The sequence below is a fragment of the Salmo trutta genome, chromosome 20, assembly GCF_901001165.1.
Source record: "Salmo trutta chromosome 20, fSalTru1.1, whole genome shotgun sequence".
NCBI lineage: Eukaryota > Metazoa > Chordata > Actinopteri > Salmoniformes > Salmonidae > Salmo > Salmo trutta.
This window is the reverse complement of record NC_042976.1, coordinates 54,835,717-54,858,531: the sequence shown is the minus strand read 5'-3', so window position 1 is coordinate 54,858,531 and position 22,815 is coordinate 54,835,717. Positions and strand designations below refer to the sequence as shown.

Genomic DNA, 22,815 nt, shown 5'->3' with positions numbered 1-22,815 from the left:
CAGTGTCTTGGTTGTGATCACAATGGTTCCTCTATGCTTTTGTGTACCAAAATGATCTAAAAAAAGACACAGGTCCTCATTTAGGTTAGAATGTATTCTGGCTCTTGCCACGTCACCCACCCTTCTTTCCCCTCTCCCTTTCACCAGGACATCGCCGAGGCCAACTTCCGCACATCGAGCAGCCGACTGTTGGCGGCGGTGATGTCTGCGCTGTGCAACACATCAGTCAAGCTGACGTCCATCTTGCCCATTGCGTACGACGGCGAGGTGCTGCTGCGCTCGCTGGTCAAACAGGTCAGCACGGAGAATGACTCGGCGCTCGCCCACCGCTTCCCCCTGCTGGTGGCGCACATGGAGAAACTCAGCCACGTGAGTGAAAGCGAAATTTCAACACAATGTGTGACAAATGAGGACCTGTATTCAAAAAGCATCTCCCAAGTTGGAGTGTTGGTCTAGGTTCAGTTTCCCAGGTCTATGTAATCTTCATTATTATCTAAAAAGCTCAACTTAGGTCAGCACTCCTGCTCTGAGACTTTTTGTGAATATCCCATATCTAGCACAGCGGTTGGCAATCTATCTTGACCTATTTTACTGTTGTAACACACTCCTGTTAAAATGTGTTATCATTGAAATAGATTTTTTTTTAAATATAATTATAGAAGACACTGTTGCTGACCTTTTCTCTTTAGCTTTCTTTCTCTCCTTTTCTCCTCTCCCCTTTCAGAGGGAGGAGAACCTGATGGGGATGGCCAGTTTCCGGGAGGTTCTTGAGAAGATGCTGGTGGTCGTGGTGCTACCGGCGAGGAAAAGCCTGAGGAAGGAGGTGGAAGTCTTCTCCCCCCACCTGGTCTCCAACACCTGTGGCCTGCTGGCCAGCATAGTCTCTGAGCTCACCGCCTCTGCCCTGGGCTCCGAGGTAAAGAGCATGTGCACTCCGTGCACACACTGTGTCTCACACACACATTATATATCTGGTTTATGTGTAAAGAGAGTGCTCAAGGTTTGTGTTGTTTGTGATTTAATTCATTACCAGGTTCTGTCTATTCAGGGATTGAACAGAACAATACAGGACATTGATATTGTCAGCATGTTAACAAATTAAATCTAGTCCTATTCCTTTTGCTGGGTTGGCTGGATTCAAAATTGAATCGGCCTTCCCCAATTTTGTCTAAATAAAGTTTAGACCTGACTCCAGTGCAGATATAGTGCTCTGTTGGGGTTGTTATTCAGCTTTGATATCCACCATTTAGTGTATTGTTTCATTGCAATTTTAATAATAATTGAATAAAATGTTCATCAAATGTACATCAAATGTTAATCTGCATCCAATATATAATTTGAAAATTATAATAACAAAACAGAGAACCGAAAAAGACGCTGAGTCACTTGGGGGAGTGATGTCTCTCACTCTGTCCAACCACATTTCCGTCTGTTTCGCTGTACCCAGTGGCCAACGGTTGCATTCTCAACTCTCAATCTCAATCACTCTGGCAGCCTGTCATCATGACAACAGCCCCAGCTGCTTTTCAAAATCCATTGTTTATGTTGTCAAGGACACTGCTATTGTTCCCTTTTGGGCCCTGGATATCCTTGTAACAACAACAGGCAGGCTCTCTCTGGCCAAATAGGTGTTGCATAAATAGCAAGGTGACTAATGCTAACCACATAGATCAGGACATCCTCATAGTAATGTTCCTGGCTGATGTCATGGTCATGAGGTTGTGTCATTCATTGTCTTGTACAATAACAATGTTTATTCACCTCAGTACTACCACCTGGTGGAATTATACATCTCATAAATAACACACATTTGGCACATAGTCTTAATAATGATGTAATTATCTTTTTGTAAACTGGTTTTCTGGTTGACAAGACATCATATAACCAGATTGGAACCAATTAGTCTCTGTTAAAACCAGGTAAAGATCATGACAAGATCAAGGCGTCGTGAAAAATATTCTGGTTATTGTCTGGTCAGATTACAACCAGATAAATACCCATTTTTCTGGTTGCTAAAATGACATTAATAAAATGTCCTTATGCAACCAGTACATGACCACATAAAAACAATATAAAAGACACCATAATGACTTGTCTCTTCGTCTGTCCCAGGTGGACGGTCTGAACTTGCTTCACTCTGTGAAGTCCACTCCCAACCGCTTCACCAAGACGAGCCAGGGCCGCAGCTGGAACACAGGCAATGGCTCTCCAGATGCCATCTGTCTGACAGTGGACAAGCCTGGCGTGGTGCTGGTGGGTCTTTGTGTCTACGGCGGCGGAGGCATCCATGAGTACGAGTTGGAGGTGCTCGCTGATGATGTAAGAGTTTTAGATCTGCCTTTAATTCTGTGTTAATTTTGGCAGATATTTTACATTTAGTTTGTCTTTAGACTAATAACTTTTAGTCTTAGTCACATTTTAGTCATTTCATCAGTCTTAGTTTTTGTTATTATCAGTTGACTCAAAGTCCACACACTTTTAGTCAGTCATTTTAGTCAATGCATTTTTTCTTCTCTATATTACCTCTTTAGATTTACCTCTAACTTCCATCATGTGCACATTCAGATAACCTTGTCCAACTACAATCGCCTTCTATATCTTAGCTGGCAATATTTCTATTGTGACATATTATAACCATAGTACGTCATGAGAAATCATAGGCTGCAAAGCTGGCTGCAGGTTAAACAATTTACAGCTCTGATTTTCTCCCCGTCATAAGCGTACGAGGTGGGTAAATAACAGTGATGTCCTTAAAAAGGGAAGAATCTGAGCTTTCCAACAATGCCAAAATTATTACTGTACTTCTAATATTCAGCAAATAGCATTACTATTTCCAAACGGAGAAAGCAACTGCAACTCGCATTTGCAGACCCCGAGAGTGGTAACAGCAGTGGGTAGAGTGGTGTTTAACAGGTGGTTTGTACGGACAGTTATACAGGACAGTTATACAGTCTGATAGCAGTGGGTAGAGTGGCGTTTCACAGGCGGTTTGTACGGGCAGTTATACAGTCTGATAGCAGTTGGTAGAGTGGAGTTTCACAGGCAGTTTGTACGGGCAGTTATACAGTCTGATAGCAGTGGGTAGAGTGGCATTTCGCAGGCGGTCTGTACAGACAGTTATACAGGACAGTTATACAGTCTGATAGCAGTGGGTAGAGTGGCGTTTCGCAGGCGGTTTGTATGGGCAGTTATACAGGACAGTTATACAGTCTGATAGCAGTGGGTAGAGTGGCGTTTCGAGGGGCGGTTTGTATGGGCAGTTATACAGTCTGATAGCAGTGGGTAGAGTGGCGTTTCGCAGGCAGTTTGTATGGGCAGTTATACAGTCTGATAGCAGTTGGTAGAGTGGCGTTTCGCAGGCGGTTTCTATGGGCAGTTATACAGGACAGTTCGTTTCGCAGGCAGTTTGTATGGGCAGTTATACAGTCTGATAGCAGTTGGTAGAGTGGCGTTTCGCAGGCGGTTTCTATGGGCAGTTACACAGGACAGTTCGTGGCCGTTGCAGTTAACTCTTTTTGGAGGGAGCAGGTCATTCAGTAGATGGTCAAGAGTGTGCACGTCCTTCACCAGATGCACGTCCTTCACCAGATGCACTGCAGCCTACTCTCGCCTGCTCTGCAGTGGGGCGGCAGGTAGCCTAGTGGTTTGAGCGTTGGACTAGTAACTGAAAGGTTGCTAGATCGAATCCCCACGCTGACAACGTAAAAATCTGTCGTTCTGCCCCTGAACAAGGCATTTAACCCACTGTTCTTAGGCTGTCATTGAAAGTAAGAATTTGTTCTTAACTGACTTGCCTATTTAAATAAAGGTAAAATAAATAATTTAATAAAGTGAGGGTAGCTGTGGTTGGACTGCTCCACCTCTGGAGATGATCCTCAAGGTCCTTGCACCCTGTCTAGTTGGGCCTGTTGCTTTTTACTGCTTTCGATTAACAGAACTCCACCGTATTCCAGACAAGGCCTGAGCAGTGTAGTGTTGACTGTGACCAGATCTTCAGTGGGTAGGCCATTTCTGGCAAGAACAGTGAAAGTGCATGCATTTTGAGGCTTTCCTCACTGACTGTGCCACGTATGACACCACTGAGGTTAGAGTCTAGATGAAAACCAAGATACTTAGTTGTTGTTACCACTGGTACTTCCTGTCATCCTTGGATTAGTAGTGCAGGTTGTAGATGGTCTCTATGAAAACATATCTGAATTTCCAGACTTTTTTCCATTCAGGAGCATGTTGTTGGATGTGGCCCACTCTTCCAGGTGCTTTGCCTCCAAGCCCATGGAAATGTCCTATTTGATGCTGGTTAATAGAATGGCTTGGGAAAGCTCTACATTGTTAGCATACCCAGTGTCCAGAGTGTCACTGAAGACAACTTTTCGGGTGGACATGTGAAGGAGAAAGAGATATGGTGAGACCACGCCACCTTGTGGCACACCAGAGGTGACCTCTGACCAAGGGCTAAAAGTGCCATTTACCATCACCCTCTGTCTTCTTCCTGTGGTGTAGCTGTTGAGCCATGCTAAGTATTTATATCCACAGTAAAACGAGTCCTATATCAACATAACCTGAAAGGCCGCTCAGCAAGGAAGAAGCCACTGCTCCAAAACCGCCATAAAAAAGCCAGAATACAGTTTGCACATGGGGACAAAGATCATACTTTTTGGAGAAATGTCTTCTTATCTGATTAAACAAAATATGCTTATGGGAAGCTTGTGGAAGGCTACCCAAAACATTTCTGATGAATAAGCCATCTGATTCGATGACAGATGGAGTGGAATTTGTCTTTCTGCCCATAATTTCATTTAAAGTACTCAAGTTTTTCTTTATATCATTGATCTTAGCTTCATAATAAAGTTTCTTCTTTTTGATGAGTTTAGTCACATAATTTCACAATTTGTAGTAAGTAAGCCAGTCAGATGTGCAGCCAGACTTACTCCCTTTGCCCCATCTCTTTCCACTTTACAGTTTTTCAATTTGTCATCAATCCATGGAGCCTTAACAGTTCTAACAGTCAGTTTCTTAACAGGTGCATGTTTATCAATAATTGGAAGAAGCAATTTCATAAATGTATCAAGTGCAGCGTCTGGATGCTCCTCATTAATCACACCAGACCAACAAATATTTTTAACATCATCCACATAGGTCACAGCAAAATCTTTTGTATGATCACATACACTATTTTAGGTCCAGCTGTTGGAACATTGGATTTCCTGGATATAGCCACTATATTGTGATCACTGCATCCAATGGGTACGGATATAGCTTTAGAACAAAGTTCTACAGAATTAGTAAAAATGCGATTGATACATGTGGATGATCTTGTTCCTGTAGTGTTTGTAAACACCCTGGTAGGTTGATTATTAACCTAAACCAGATTACAGGCACTGGTAACAGTAAGAAGCTTCCTCTTGAGCGGACAGCTTGATGAAAACCAGTCAATATTCAGGTCCCCAAGAAAGTAGACCTCTCTGTTTACATCACATACACTATCAGGCATTTCACACACATTATTTAGATACTGACTGTTAGCATTTGGTGACCTATAGCAACACCCCTAAAGAAAAAGCTTTAGATGTGCCCAGTGAACCTGCAACTACAACACTTTAATAACACTTGACATAAGATCTTCCCTAAGCATTACAGGGATATGGCTCTGAATATATATATATATATATATATTCTGGCGCACAGATTCAGGATAGTTCTAGTAGAGGAAGATATACATTCCTCTCAAGTTCTTGGCTCTTTCCAGAACAGCTACCTTGTCTTTGAACCTCAGGATCCTGACCACTATCGGCCTGGGCCGGTGGTGGGTTTTCCAGTCCTGTGGGTGTACTCCACCTCAATCTTCCTGTGGTCCATCTTAAGTTTCTCCAAGATGATTTCCCTCACTTTGTCCTCAGACTCCATCCAGGTCTCGTGGAGATTCTGCAATTCCATCCACAACCATGTTTCGCCTTGATTGTCCCTCGAGATGGTCTGATTTATCTGTCATTGTTATCATGGATTCACACACAGAACTGATGTCATCTCTCAATGACATACAGATTGCTGTCATCTTGCCGTTCTCCTGTTTCATCTCGTCGAGCTGAACCTGGGAGAACTGCAAACTGTTCTTCCGGTCCTGGACCTCTTTGGTCAGGTCGTCCATTCTTTTATTAGTAGAATCCACGAGTATTTGGACAAATCACTTGGAAGCTATTTTCTTGTTGTAGTAACAACTGCTTGTAGGTCTCTTTTTGTTCATTTAAAAGATCTTTCACATGTGTTAGAGAGACACCACTGTCCTCAACGGCACTCCCACTGGCTTTGGTCTTTGTCATGGTAGCAACATATGTTAGGCTTTTACTCCTCGCAGTTCCAGACAGGGCAGGTCACAGGGAAAATTGAAAACAACGAACAGCAGGGAAAACAAACCCGGGACAATCCGCAGTCCCAGCCACAATGGCTAACCACGTGGGCTGCGTTCAAGAACACCTCGCTAGCTTGATGTCCAGGTAGCTAGCAGCTAGGCTAACTGCGACGTTGAATAGCTCCTCAGACCCGTCCTTGGTCGGCAGGATCACTGGAAAGATATACAGTTCAAGTCAGAAGTTTACATACACTTAGGTTTGAGTCATTAAAACTCTTTTCAACCACTACACACATTTTTTGTTACCAAACTATAGTTTTGGCAAGTCACTTAGGACATCTACTTTGTGCATAACACAAGTAATTTTTCCAACAATTGTTTACAGACAGATTATTTAACTTAAAGTGAATTGTATCACAATTCCAGCAAGTCAGAAGTTTACATACACTAAGTTGACTGTGCCTATAAACTGCTTGGAAAAGGCTAATTGACATTTGAGTCAATTGGAGGTGTATCTGTGTATCTATTTCAAGGCCTACTTTCAAACTCGGTGCCTCTGCCTCACATCATGGGAAAATCAAAAGAAATCCGCCAAGACCTCAGAAAAAAAGTTGTAGACCTCCACAACTCGGGTTCATCCTTGGGAGCAATTTCCAAACGCCTGAAGGTACCACGTTCATCTGTACAAACAATATTATGCAAGTATAAACACCATGGGAACACACAGCCGTCATGCCGCTCAGGAAGGAGACGCGTTCTGTCACCTAGAGATGAACGTACTTTGGTGCGAAAAGTGCAAAAAGTGCAAAGCAATCCCAGAACAACAGCAAAGGACCTTGTGAAGATGCTGGAGGAAACAAGTACAAAGGTGTCTATATCCACAGTAAAACGAGTCCTATATCGACATAACCTGAAAAGCCGCTCAGCAAGGAAGAAGCCAGTGCTCCAAAACTGCCATAAAAAAGCCCGACTACAGTTTGCACCTGTACATGGGGACATGTCCGCTGGTCTTTTGAAACAAAAATAGAACTGTTTGGCAATAATGACCATTGTTATGTTTGGAGGAAAAAGGGGGAAGCTTGCAAGCTGAAGAACACCATCCCAACCGTGAAGTACGAGGATGGCAGCATCATGTTGTGGGGGTGCTTTGCTGCAGGAGGGACTGGTGCACAAAATAGATAGCATCATGAAGAAGGGATATTATGTGGATATATTGAAGCAACATCTCAAGACATCAGTCAGGAAATGAAAGCTTGGTCGCAAATGGGTCTTCCAAATGGACAATGACCCCAAGCATACTTCCAAAGTTGTGGAAAAATGTCTTAAGGACAACAAAGTCAAGGTATTGGAGTGGCTATCACAAAGCCCTGACCTCAATCCTATAGAAAATGTGTTCTCCAATCTGAAAAAGCATGTGCGAGCAAGGAGGCCTACAAACCTGTCTCAGTTACACCAGCGCTGTCAGGAGGAATTGGACAAAATTCACCCAACTTATTGTGGGAAGCTTGTGGAAGGCTACCTGAAATGTTTGACCCAAGTTAAACTATTTAAAGACAATGCTACCAAATACTAATTGAGTGTATGTAAACTTCTGACCCACTAAGAATGTGATGAAAGAAATAAAAGCTGAAATAAATTATTCTCTCTATTATTCTGACATTTCACATCCTTAAAATAAAGTGGTGATCCTAACTGACCTAAGACAGAGAATTTTTACTAGGATTAAATGTCAGGAATTGTGAAAAACTGAGTTTAAATGTATTTGGCTAAGGTGTATGTAAACTTTCGACTTCAACTGTAAGCAGTCCCAGCAAATGATGCCAACTGCGTTGCGGGATCCAACATCAGAAGCTAGGTAGCTACCAAGAACGTTCCAATATACTTTTAAACAACAAACTTTCCAAACAACAAAACCGAGCTCTTCCTCGTTCCGCGTACATCAGGAAGTGACACTATTCCAGGAGACACAGTAGAATGGTCTGACTACAGAAGATATGTCGGGCTCATTAAATTGTTTTATTTTTAGTTATTTTCTAGTTTTTTTTGTTTGATACAACAGATTGGAAGATGTTTAGGTCCCTCTGAAGGACTAGCTCCTATAGTCACAGTTCGCCACTATCGTTTTTCAACAGTAAAAGTTCAAAAATTGCTGGAGGACGTCTTTAAGCTTCCCTAGGAATTCTTAACTTCTTGTTTCTCACCACTTCTCGCCTTTCTCTCTTTCCCCTCTACCATTCTTCTCCCCCTCCAGGCCCAGACGGAGCACCCTGGGGATTCGGTCCACACCCACAGGTGGACGTCTCTGGAGCTGGTCAAGGGAACCTACAGCACCGATGACTCTGCCAGCGACATTGCCGAGATACGCCTCGACAAGGCCGTGCCACTAAAGGTACACAGGACTAGAATTATGTGCCCTATTCAGTAGTGATGTGGGGGAAAAAATCTATAGTTACATAACGTAATTATTTGGGGAATATTTCAAATTGATATTTGACTCCCAATTATCGATTTGTAAATAAATACAAATCTATTTTTTTTTCTTCTGTTAGCTAGTGCGAGTCGGCTTTACCTGTGCCAAAACTCCGGTATTTTACATCCTATAGCTTGTTCTACATCTTTTTAAATTGTTAGCCAACATGTTGTCATCTCTTTTATTTCCCTGATCCAAACTCGTTTTCTCATGCTCTTGTCTCTATGAAGCAGAAATATAGTGAGCAATATTTTTGGAACATCAAATCGCAATAAAATCGCAATATCGAATATCATGGCATTCAGAATCGTGAGAAGTGCAATGCATATCAGATATGTCTGTATCATGATAATATCGCATCATGAGGTACCTGGCAATTCCCAGCCTGCTATGCAGACATATCTATTCAATCTAACCATATATGTATGTATGCATGCATCCATCAAATCAAATCAAATCAAATGTATTTATATAGCCCTTCGTACATCAGCTGAAATCTCAAAGTGCTGTACAGAAACCCAGCCTAAAACCCCAAACAGCAAGCAATGCATGTGAAAGAAGCACGGTGGCTGGGAAAAACTCCCTAGGAAAAACTCCTGAGAAAGGCCAAAAACCTAGGAAGAAACCTAGAGAGGAACCAGGCTATGAGGGGTGGCCAGTCCTCTTCTGGCTGTGCCGGGTGGATATTATAACAGAACATGGTCAAGATGTTAAAATGTTCGTAAATGACCAGCATGGTCAAATAATAATAATCATAGTAATTGTCGAGGGTGCAACAAGCACGTCCGGTGAACAGGTCTGGGTTCCGTAGCCGCAGGCAGAACAGTTGAAACTGGAGCAGCAGCATGGCCAGGTGGACTGGGGACAGCAAGGAGTCATCATGCCAGGTAGTCCTAGGGCTCAGGTCCTCCGAGAGAAAGAGAGAAAGAAAGAAAGAAAGAAAGAAAGAGAGAATTAGAGAGAGCATATTTACATTCACACAGGACACTGGATAAGACAAGAGAATACTCCAGATGTAACAGACTGACCCTAGCCCCCCGACACATAAACTACTGCAGCATAAATACTGGAGGCTGAGACAGGAGGGATCAGAAGACACTGTGGCCCCATCCGATGATACCCCCGGACAGGGCCAAACAGGCAGGATATAACCCCACCCACTTTGCCAAAGCACAGCCCCCACACCACTAGAGGGATATCTACAACCACCAACTTACCGTCTGAAGACAAGGCCGAGTATAGCCCATCCATCCTTTAGTATTTTTTATACCACAGACTCAGTGCAACTTATGATATGAAAACAATATATGTTGCACAATCCTGTTTACATTCTACAGGAGGGTGTGAAATATGCTGTCCGCCTGCGTAACTATGGCAGCCGAACGGCCAATGGGGATGGAGGGATGACCACGGTTCAGTGTTCCGATGGCGTGGCCTTTACCTTCAGAACCTGTAGCCTGAGCAGCAACGGGACCAACCAGACGAGAGGACAGATACCACAGATGCTCTACTACAGGTACGCACATAGACATGTGCACAGACAGACAAAAAGACTCGAGTTGATATTCATGTCATGGTTATAACATCTACAGAAATGCAAAAGGTGGAGGTGTTGCCATTTTATATTCAGAACCATATTGCTATTAAGCTTAGAGATGATATGATGTTAAATACTGTTGAAGTAATATGGCTGCAGGTTCATCTGCCTCACCTAAAGCCCATTCTGGTGGGAAGCTTCTATAGACCACCAAGTGCAGTCAGTATCTGGATAACGTGTGAAATACTTGATAATGTATATATGTGATATCAACAGAGGTATATTTTCTGGGTGATTTAATTATTGACTGGCTTTCATCAGGCTGCCCTCTCAAGAGAAAGCTTCAAACTGTACTTAGTGCCTGCAACTTGGTTCAGGTCATTAGTCAAGCTACCAGGGTAGTTACAAACAGGACAGGAATGAAATCATCAACATGTATTGATCACATCGTTACTAATGCTGCAGTAATTTTGTTTTACAGGAGTATCCAAATCCATCGGATGTAGTGATCATAATATATTACCATAACTAGGAAAACTAAAGTTCCAAAGCCTGTGCCTAGTATAGTGTATAAGAGGTCATACAATACATTTTGTAGTGATTCCTATCTTGTTGATGTAAATATTTGTTGGTCTGTGGTGTGTAATGAGGAGCAACCAGATGCTGCCCTTGACACATTTATGAAGTTGCTTATCCCAGTAACTAATAAGCATGCACCCATTAAGAAAATTACTGTAAAAATGGTTAAAACCCTGTGGATTGATTAGGAATTTAAAAATGTTATGGTTGAGAGGGATGAGGCAAATAAGACTGGCTGCACAACACAATTTGGAAAACATTGTTCAAATTGAGAAATCATGTGAATAAACTGAATAAAAAGAAGAAACTACACTATGAAACAAAGATAAATGACATAAAGAATGATAAAACACTTGGGAGCACCTTGAATTAAATTTTGGGGAAAAAGGCAAACTCAGCTCTATTATTCATTGAATCAGATGGCTCATTCATCACAACACCCACTGATATTGCCAACTACTTAAATAATTTTTTAATTGACAAGATTAGCAAACTTAGACATGACATGCCAGCAACAAACGCTGACACTACACATCCAAGGATTATTGATAAAAGTATGAAAGCCAAGCATTTTAATTTTGATTTCCGTGAAGTGAGTGTGGAAGAAGTGAAATAATGTCTGTTGTCTATCAACAATGACAAGTCACCGGAGTCTGACAACCTGGATAGAAAATTACTGAGGTTAATAGCGGACGATTTTGCCACTCCTATTTGCCATATCTTCAGTCTAAGTCTACTAGAAAGTTTGCTTCCCTCCAGGTCTGAGGGTACAAAGTAATTCCGCTACCAAAGAATATTAAAGCCCCCTTTTCTGGCTCAAATAGCCAACCAATCAGCCTGTTACCAACCCTTAGTAAACTTCTGGAAACAATTGTGTTTGACCAGATACAATGCTATTTTACTGTAAACAAAGTGACTAGAGGTCGACCGATTATGATTTTTCAACACCGATACCGATTATTGGAGGGCCAAAAACCCCGGTGCCGATTAATCGGCCGATTTTGTTTTTGTTTGAAATAATGACAATTACAACAATACTGAATGAACACTTATTTTAACTTAATATAATACATCAATCAAATCAATATAGCCTCATAAATAATGAAACGTGTTCAATTTGGTTTAAATAATGCAAAAACAAAATGTTGGCGAAGAAAGTAAAAGTGCAATATGTGCCATGTAAGAAAGCTAACGTTTAAGTTCCTTGCTCAGAACATGAGAACATATGAAAGCTGGTGGTTCCTTTTAACATGAGTCTTCAATATTCCAAAGTAAGATGTTTTAGGTTGTAGTTATTATAGGACTATTTCTCTCTATACCATTTGTATTTCATATACCTTTGACTATTAGATGTTCTTATAGCCACTTTAGTATTGCCAGTGTAACAGTATAGCTTCCGTCCCTCTCCTCGCCCCTAACTGGGCTCGAACCAGGAACACATCGACAACAGCCACCCTCGAAGTATCGTTACCCATCACTCCACAAAAGCCGCGGCCCTTGCAGAGCAAGGGGAACAACTACTCCAAGTCTCAGAGCGAGTGATGTCACCGATTGAAACACTATTAGAGCGCACCCGTTAACTAGCTAGCCATTTCACATCGGTTACACCAGCCTAATCTCGGGAGTTGATAGGCTTGAAGTCATAAACAGCTCAATGCTTGAAGAATTGCGAAGAGCTGCTGGCAAACGCACGAAAGTGCTGTTTGAATGAATGCTTACGAGCCTGTTGCTGCCTACCATCGCTCAGACTGCTCTATCAAATATCAAATCATAGACTTAATTATAACATAATAACACACAGAAATACGAGCCTTTGTTCATTAATATGGTCGAATCCGGAAACTATCATTTAGAAAAAAAGAAAAGTTTATTCTTTCAGTGAAATACGGAACCGTTATGTATTTTATCTAACGGGTGGCATCCATAAGTCTAAATATCATTGTTATATTGTACAATTTTCCATGTTATGTCATAATTATGTAAAATTCTTGCAAATGAATTACGGTCTTTGTTAGGAATAAATGGATTTCACACAGTTCGCAACGAGCCAGGCAGCCCAAACTGCTGCACATACCCTGACTGCTTGCACGGAACGCAAGAGAAGTGACACAATTTCCCTAATTATAAGAAATTCATGTTAGCAGGCAATATTAACTAAATATGCAGGTTTAAAAATATGTACTTGTGTATTGATTTTAAAGAAAGGCATTGATGTTCATGGTTAGGTGCAACGACAGTGCTAAATCATCACCCGTTTGGCGAAGTAGGCTGTGATTCGATGAGAAATTAACAGGCACCGCATCGATTATATGCAACGCAGGACACGCTAGATAAACTAGTAATATCATCAACCATGTGTAGTTAACTAGTGATTATGTGAAGATAGTCAGCCTGCCACGCAGGCTCCTCGTGGAGTGCAATGTAAGGCAGGTGGTTAGAGCGTTGGACTAACAAGGTAAAAATCTGTCTTTCTGCCCCTGAACAAGGCAGTTAACCCACCGTTCCTAGGCCGTTATTGAAAATAAGAACGTGTTCTTAACTGACTTGCCTAGTTAAATAAAGGTGTAAAAAAAAAAAAACGGCCAAATCGGTGTCCAGAAATACCGATTTCCGATTGTGATGAAAACTTGAAATCGGCCCTAATTAATTGGGCCATTCCAATTAATCGGTGGACCTCTAAAAGTGACAACTGACTTTCTGTATGCTTATGGGGAAGGACATTCAACAAGCACAGCACTTACACAAATGACTGATTGGCTGAGAGAAATTGATGATAAAAAGATTGGGGAGGGGCTGTTTTGTAAGACTTCAGTGTCGCTTTTGACATTATCGGTCATTGTCTGACATCTTTTTCCAAGATTTTGTCCATGTATATATATTTTTCTTTGTATATATGTTTAATCTCAATTTCCATCTACGGACTGAACATACTCTCCTGCAACCCGCCCCACCCAATGTGGTACGGATCTGCTATATTTTTATTACTTTAGAACCAGAACCCCCATCAGAAGCTAGCTAGCTAACTAGCTACTAGCTAGTAGTCAGTCAGCCACTGCTAGCAGTCATCACCGTTAACTCGGACATCAGCCAGCCTCAGCCCGGTCAATTCATGTCAGTCTGCACAGTGTGATGTCAACCCAGAGCATATCAGACTGCTTTTTCTCTACCACATCTCCGGATTCCTACCGCAAGCTCTGAACCTCTACACCGGCTCATCGCAGCTAACTAGCTGCTATGCGAGTGGCTGCTCCTGGCTAACGTCTCTGTCCCGAAGCAAGCAACGGTTAGCCTCGAGTTAGGCCCATCTCCCGGCCAGCCGAAGAAGTCAATCAGCCATTTCTTGGGCTACAATACCTCTTTTGCCAATTGGCCTGGACCCTTCACTGCCGACACGGAGCCCCGCCGATCCATCACGACTGGTCTGCCGACGTAACCGCCCGAGGGGGATTCAACGGGCTCTTCCATTGCGATGTCCCCCGGATGCCCATCTGCTAGCCTGGTAGCCCCGGCCCGCTAGCTGTCTGATTCACCGTGTCTCCAGCTCGCCCAGCTACTAACTGGACCCTATGATCACACGGCTACACATGCCTCTCCCTAATGTCAATATGCCTTGTCTATTGCTATTTTGGTCAGTGATTGTCTTATTTCACTGTAGAGCCTCTAGCCCTGCTCAATATGCTAGCCCTTTTGTTCCACCCCCCCCACACATGCGATAGCCTCACCTGCCTTAAATGGTGCCTCTAGAGACAAAACCTCTCATCGTCACTCAATGCCTTGCTTTACTTCCACTGTACTCACATCCTACCATACCCTTGTCTGTACATTATGCCTTGAATCTATTCTGCCGCGCCCAGAAATCTGCTCTCTGTTCCTGAACGCACTAGATGACCAGTTCTTATAGCCTTTAGACGTACCCTTATCCTACTTCTCCTCTGTTCCTCTGGTGATGTAGAGGTTAACCCCTGCAGCCCCCAGCACCACTCCCATTCCCCAGGCACTCTCATTTGTTGACTTCTGTAACTGTAAAAGCCTTGGTTTCATGCATGTTAACATAAGCCTCCTCCCTAAGTTTGTTTTATTCACTGCTTTAGCACACTCCGCCCACCCTGATGTCCAAGCCGTGTCTGAATCCTGGCTTAGGAAGGCCACTAAAAATCCTGAAATGTCCATCTCTAACTATAACAACTGCCAAAGGGCCGGAGTTAGCCTGCAGAGTTCTGTCATACTATCCAGGTCTGTGCCCAAACAATTTGAGCTTCTCCTTTTAAAAATCCACCTTTCCAGAAATAAGTCTTTCACAGGTGCTGCTTGTTGTAGACCCCCTTCAGCCCCCAGCTGTGCCCTGAAAACCATATGTGAATTGATTGCCCCCCATCTATCTTCAGAGTTTGTACTGTTAGGTGACCTAAACTGGGACATGCTTATCACCCCGGCCGCCCTACAATCTAAGCTAGATGCCCTCAATCTCACACAAATTGTCAAGGAACCTACCAGGTACAACCCTAAATCCGTAACCATGTGCACCCTCTTAGATATCATCCTGACCAACTTGCCCTCTAAATAACCCTCTGCTGTCTTCAACCAGGATCTCAGCGATCACTACCTCATTGCCTTCGTGCGTAATAGGTCCACGGTCAAACGACCATCCCTCATCACTGTCAAACGCTCACTAAAACACTTCAACGAGCAGGCCTTTCTAATCGACCTGGCCCGGGTATCCTGGAATGATATTGACCTCAGCCCTTCTGTAGAGGATGCCTGGTTGCTCTTTAAAAGTGCTTTCCTCACCATCTTAAATAAGCATGCCCCGTTCAAAAAATGTAGAACTAAGAACAGATATAGCCCTTGGTTCACCCCTGACTTGACTGCCCTTGACCAGCACAAAAACATCCTGTGGCGTTCTGCATTAGCATCGAATAGCCTTCGCGATATGCAACTTTTCAGGGATGTCAGGAACCAATATACTCTGTCAGTTAGGAAAGCTAAGGCTAGCTTTTTCAAACAGAAATTTGCATCCTGTAGCACTACAGTGTCCCAAAACTTTTTGGAATTAAAGTCCACGGAGAATAAGAGCATCTCCTCCCAGCTGCCCACTGCACCGAGGCTAGGAAACACTGTCACCACCGATTTAAATCCGATTAAATGATCCCCCGCGCTTCTCCTTCACCCAAATCCAGACAGCTGATGTTCTGAAAGAGCTGCAAAATCTGGATCCCTACAAATCAGTTGGGCTAGACAATCTGGACCCTCTTCTAAAATTATCCACCGAAATTGTTGCAACCCCTATTAATAGCCTATTCAACCTCCTCTTTCGTATCGTCTGAGATGCCCAAGAGATTGGAAAGCTGCCGCGGTCATCCCCCTCTTCAAAGGGGGAGACACTCTAGACCCAAACTGTTATAGACCTATATCCGTCCTGTCCTGCCTTTCTATGGTCTTCGAATGCCAAGTTAACAAACAGATCACCGACCATTTCGAATCCCACCGTACCTTCTCCACTATGCAATCTGGTTTCCGAGCTGGTCATGGGTGCAACTCAGCCACTCTCAAGGTCCTAAACGATATCTTATCCGCCATCGATAAAAGACACTACTGTGCAGCCGTCTTCATCGACCTGGCCAAGGCTTTTGACTCTGTCAATTCACCACATTCTTATTAGCAGACTCGATAGCCTTGGCTTCTCAAATGACTGCCTCGCCTGGTTCACCAACTACTTCTCAGATAGAGTTCAGTGTGTCCAATCGGAGGGCCTGTTGTCCAGACCTCTGGCAGTCTTTATGGGGGTGCCACAGGGTTCAATTCTCAGGCCGACTCTTTTCTCAGTATATATCAATGATGTCACTCTTGCTGCTGGTGATTCTCTGATCCACCTCTACGCAGACGACACCATTCTGTATATATCTGGCCCTTTGGACACTGTGTTAATTGACCTCCAAACGAGCTTCGATGCCATACAACATTCCTTCCATGGCCTCCAACTGCTTTTAAATGCTAGTAAAACTAAGTGCAAGCTCTTCAACCGAATGCTGCCCACACCCTCCCGCCCGACTAGCATCACTACTCTGGACGGTTCTGACTAAGAATACGTGGACAACTACAAATACCTAGGTCTCTGGTTAGACTGTAAACTTTCCTTCCAGACTCACATTAAGCATCTCCAATCCAAAGTGAAATCTAGAATCGGCTTCCTTTTTCGCAACAAAGCCTCCTTCACTCATGTTGCCAAACATACCCTCGTAAACCTGACTATCCTACCGGTCCTTGACTTTGGCAATGTCATTTACAAAATAGCCTCCAACACTCTGCTCAGCAATCTGGATGTAGTCTATCACAGTTCCATCCGTTTTGTCACGAAAGCCACATATGCGACCTGTATGCTCTCGTCACTACGTATTCGTCGCCAAACCCACTGGCTCCAGGTCAGCTATAAGTCTTTGCTAGGTAAAGTCCCACCTTATCTCAGCTCAATTGTCACCATTGCAACACCCACCCGTAGCACACGCTCCAGCAGCTATATTTCAGTGGTCATCCCCAAAGCCATCACCTCTTTGGCCGCCTTTCCTTCCGTTATGGCTTTGAGTAAAGCCAGTGTGTCTATGTATGTGGATGACTCAACATTATACAAGTCAGCTATTACAGCAACACTTAACAAAGAGCTGCAGTTCGTTTTGAAAAGGGTAGCAAGGAATAAGTTAGTCCTAAATAATTCTAAAACTAGAAGCATTGGATTTGAGACAAATCATTCACTAAACTTCAACTAATTATTCTAATGAATAATGTGGAAATTGAGCAAGTTGAGGTGACTAATCTGCTTGGAGTAACCCTGGATTGTAAACTGTCATGGTCAAAACATGTTGATACAACAGTAGCTAAGATGGGGGGAAAAGTCTGTCCATAATAAAGCGCTGCTCTGCCGTCTTTAGCTTGGCTGGCCCTTAAATGTACATGGAGAGCTAAAATTAATTCCGGCAGGTAGCCTACTGGTTAGAGCGTTGGGCCAGTAACCGAAAGGGTGCTAGATCGAAACCCCGAGCTTATAAGGTAAAAATATGTAATTCTGCCCCTGAACAAGGCAGTTAACCCACTGTTCCTAGGCCGTCATTGTAAATAAGAATTTGTTCTTAAATGACTTACCTACGTGTCTTAATGTGTTTGTACCCCTGGAAGAGTAGCTGCTTCCTTGGCAGCATCTAATGGGGATCCCTAGTAAAAATACAAATACCATTCCCAATGCTAACAACCATTGGTAGTGCTAACACATGGGGGGGGGTGTATTTTCCCCTAGGAGTGAGTATGACGGAGATCTGCAGTCCCAGCTGCTGAGCAAAGCCAATGAGGAGGCCATGAACTGCAGCAAGGCTCTCACAGTGGTCAGTGCAGTGGTCAGAGCTGCCAAGGATCTCCTTCACAGGGCGTTCACTGTCGATGGTAAGAACTGAGAGCTCTCTGTGAACAAGGCAAAATCTGTCAACGTTATTTTCATAATAAGTGACGTATGACAGGAGGGACATCGAACTATAGTCTATTGGCAAATTGTACACAATCAGCTTGTCCAAAATTGGAGAACATATTGTAGCATAAAACCAATAATTGTAGCAAAAAAAAGTATGTTTTCAGAGCGATAACATTACACATGCCGCCTTCTGTCTGATACCTTATAGCCAATGCACGCGGTTCCTTTTTCATCCCAACTTCCCATGCCAGATAGGCGATTCCAGTTGTAAAGCCATGCAATTAGTTTCAAGTTTTAATGTCACATGCACAAGTATAGGGAATTTACTTTCTTGTACTTGAAACTAATTGCATGGCTTTTACAATTACCTTAAATATAGCAATGGAAAGCTGGGATTCCTTTTCAATAGTAGCTATCAAAACTGTTTTCACACTCGATTGTATTAAACATTTTGCGCAATGACTGGGCTTATAAAAACATATGTTCTCTTTCAATTATTTGTTTGACATCTCAATAGTGAAATTCACTAGAATCTCCTAGGTATGATTAGTTCTTCAAGCTACTTATCTGTCCGAGACAGACGGATCGAGTGGCGAATGAGAGAGCCCCTCCCCTCACAGTAAAGAGCTACCCGCCTGTCTTCTGATCGTCAGCACGACTTGATCTGTTTTCCTATTGAACCGTTTACCGCGTAGCGCAGTGTTTATCAGCACTTCTATTTTGTGTTGGGTGACTTTATTGAAATGAAACATTTTCTTTTGGGATAGGAATTTGCTTCACCGCTAACGTCACACGGCTAGCTGCAGAGACTTGGCTAGCTTAGCTGTAAGGGTGACTGTCAGACTCCAGCCACCCGAGTCATAGAATGTTCTCTCTGCTTCCACACGGTAAGCGGTACCGGCGCGCCAAATCTAAGTCCAAGAGGCTTCTAAACAGCTTCTACCCCCAAGCCATAAGACTCCTGAACAGCTAATCAAATGGCTACCCAGACTATCTGCATTGCCCCCCCCCCTCCCCCCCACTGTGCTGCTACTCTGTTATTTGCTAAGCATAGCCACTTAAATAACTCTACCTACATGTACATAATTACCTCGACACCGATACCCCACACATTGACACATTGACTCTACCGGTAACCCCTGAATATAGCCCCGCTATTGTCATTTACTGCTGCTCTATAATTACTCATCTCTTAATTTTCTTTAGGTATTTTCTTAAAACTGCATTGTTGGTTATGAGCTTGTAAGTAATAATTTCACTGTAAGGGACCTGTTGTATTCGGCGCATGTGACAAATCAAATATAATTTGTAAGGCTTAGCTAACCTGGCTAGCTTACCGCAGGGCTAGCTATCCTACCGACTTTTTTTTCTTTCTGGAAGGGTAGAATTACTAGTTCGCTCTCTCGTTTAGCTCAACTGACATAGTGTTGACTAGATCAACCGTCCCAACGTCACTGGTTATCGGTCGAGAGCCATGCTTTTGTTTGTCGCAGGACCAACGTAGTGCTAGCTTTCTTTGGCTAACTGTGCTAACCCATGTGACAAACACTAGCTACATTTCACTTTGTTCTTGGATTAGCTATTTTTTTGGGGCCATGGATCCTGCTAGGGGGCACCAAGCAAAATACAATTTAAAAAATAAAGTACATTACAATTATATATTTTACTTTATGGGGAGTGAATGCTGAGATACAACTTCAATTAGCACGGAGGTGTTAAGTGAAAGGTGTCGAGGCCTTTTGTGTCCCGACAAGTGGCAGGAGTCTTTGAAGCCCACTCCTGCTGTTCAAAGACCATGCACTGGCATTTTGTACAAGAAATCTGCCTCCAGAAATAAAAGCTACTCACAAGTGGGTGTGACACCTACTCCTGTTGCCTGCTACGTCTGCCCTGGCCTGTCCCCCCCCCCCCCCCCCCCTCCTGAGCTTTCACTCGCCTCCAGCACAACCGCACTGTTGGGGCGAGTGACTCTGAACTTAGAATGGCAAGCCCTAAGTCGTTATATATTTTATTTTTGCCTCATAACTCTGAATCTCTATTGACTTTTGGCCTCCCATCCTATTCTAACCACCTCTCGCCGGCTTTGTTTTTATGTTTCCTAATGAAATTGCTGTACAACATGATCTTGTTGCCATCTGATGCACATTCAGATGTCATAAAGCAGCACTGCAGAGCTCTCCCTGTACTATGCCGTGCCTTGATTGTATTACTGTTGATGATATCTGGAAATGTGAATGTATACCCTGGCCCATCTACTCTTGCTAGCCCCAATTCTGACTTGTGCTCTGATATCTGCTTCACTGATTTCTGCTCTTGTAAAAGCCTGGGTTTTCTGAACATTAACACTAGAAGCTTATTACCTAAAATTGATCAATTGAAAGTGTGTTGGTCATTACTGAGATGGAAGAGTGTTTTGAATACTGACGTTAACCTTTCTGGTTATAACCTTTTTTGGAAAGACATAACTTCCAAAGGTGGGGGAGTGGCAATCTTTACCAAGGATCACCTTCAGTTCCTGGTTGTCTCCACCAAGTCTGTTCCCAAACAATTTTATTTGCTGGTTTTAAGCATTAAACTTTCAAATAGCTCTTTGTTGACTGTTGCTGGGTTCTATCGTCCTCCATCAGCACCGGCCTGTACCCTACCTGCCCTAAGCACTCTCCTGGCCCCTTACACTAAGTCTGAATTTGTCCTGCTAGGTGACCTAAGCTGGGACATGCTTAAACCACCTGACCAAGACCTAAAGCAATGGGACTCCCTACATTTTTACCATATTATTACCAATCCCACAAGGTATGACTCCAAACACCCAGAAAAGGCTACTCTCCTTGATGTTATCCTCACAAATAATCCTGATAGGTATCAGTCTGGTGTTTTCTGTAATGACCTTAGTGATCACTGTTTTACAGCTTGTGTTCGTAATGGCTGCTCAGTGAAACGACCTGTCCTGATTTGTCAGAACTTTAATGAGCAAGCCTTCCTTCATGAACTGGCCTCTGTAAAATGGTATAGAATTGGCTTGATCCCCTCTGTTGAAGACGCTTGGACCTTCTTTTTTTATATTTTCAGTGGCATTGTTAAAAAAAAAATGCCCCCATAAAGAAAATGAGAATTAAAAACAGGTTCAGCTCCTGTTTCGACCGTGATCTTGCAGAGATACTCCACCTCAAGAATTGCATTTGACGAAAGGCTCGGCACACGCATACTCAGGCTGACTCGCTCTAGTTCAGACAAATGAGAAATAAGTGCACTCAGGCTATCCATAAGGCCACATTTAGATACTTTAAGTTCTCTCTCTGTGGGTCTAACCTCAAGAAGTTCTGGAAAATGATTAAAGACCTGGAGAATAAACCTTCCTCACAGCTGCTCATGTCCCTTAAAGTTGATGTGGTTGTTACTGACAAGAAGCACATGGCTGAGCTCTTTAATCACCACTTCATTAAGTCAGGATTCCTATTTGACTCAGCCATATCTCCTTGCCCGTCCAACATTTCCTCATCTCCCACCCCTTCTAATGTGATTATCCCGACACTCCTCCCTCTTTTTCTCCTGCCCTGCTGCAAAGTTTCTCCCCGCAGAGAGTCACTGAGTCCTAAAGGAGCTCCTGAAACTTGACCCCAAAAAACATCTGGGTTTAGACACTTTCTTCTTTAAGGTTGCTGCCCAATCATCGCCAAGCCTATCTCTGACCTTTTTAACCTGTCTCCTTTCTGGGGAAGTTCCCATTGCTTGGAAGGCAGCCACGGTATGTCCTTTATTTAAAGGGGGAGATCAAGCTGATCCTAACTGTTATAGGCCTATTTCTATTTTTCCCTGTTTATCAAAAATGTTGGAAAAACTTGTCAATAATCAACTGACTGGCTTTCTTTTTGTCTATAGTATTCTCTCTGGTATGCAATCTGGTTTCCGCTCAGGTTGTGTATGTGTTACTGCATCCGTAAAGGTCCTCAATGATGTCACCATTGCCCTTGATTCTAAGCAGTGTTGTTCTGCTATTTTTATTGACTTGGCCAAAGTTTTTGATACGGTGGGCCATTCCATTATTTTGGGCCGGCTAAGGAGTATTGGTGTCTCTGAGGGGTCTTTGGCCTGGTTTGCTAACTACCTAAATGAGTGCAGTGTTTAAAGTCTCAGCCACTGCCTGTCACCAAGGGAGTACCCCATGGCTCAGTCCTAGGCCCCATGCTCTTCTCAATTCACAACAACATAGTTCAGGCAGTAGGAGGCTCTCTCATCCATTTATATGCATATGATAGGCTTATACTCAGCTAGCCCCTCCCCGGATTTTGTGTTAAATGCTCTACAATAAAGCTTTCTTAGTGTCCAACAACCTTTCTCTGCCCTCAATCTTGTTCTGAACACCTCCAAAACAATGAATGTCCCTCTCCCCACAAGTGTGATTACTACCTCTGAGGGTTAAGAGCTTGTAG

At 43.2% G+C, this 22,815-nt stretch overlaps 1 protein-coding gene across 9 annotated transcripts in view; it reads left to right on the top strand.

The window, feature by feature from the left end:
* Positions 1-22,815, top strand: part of mycbp2 (MYC binding protein 2) — a 347,166-nt gene that overhangs the window by 192,259 nt on the left and 132,092 nt on the right. For all 9 annotated transcript variants that reach the window (XM_029703702.1, XM_029703697.1, XM_029703701.1 and 6 more), the window contains 6 exons: positions 148-369; positions 725-916; positions 2,113-2,319; positions 8,598-8,735; positions 10,154-10,332; positions 18,218-18,360. In XM_029703702.1, coding sequence (XP_029559562.1) covers positions 148-369; positions 725-916; positions 2,113-2,319; positions 8,598-8,735; positions 10,154-10,332; positions 18,218-18,360 — 1,081 coding nt within the window. The remainder of the gene's footprint in view (positions 1-147; positions 370-724; positions 917-2,112; positions 2,320-8,597; positions 8,736-10,153; positions 10,333-18,217; positions 18,361-22,815) is intronic.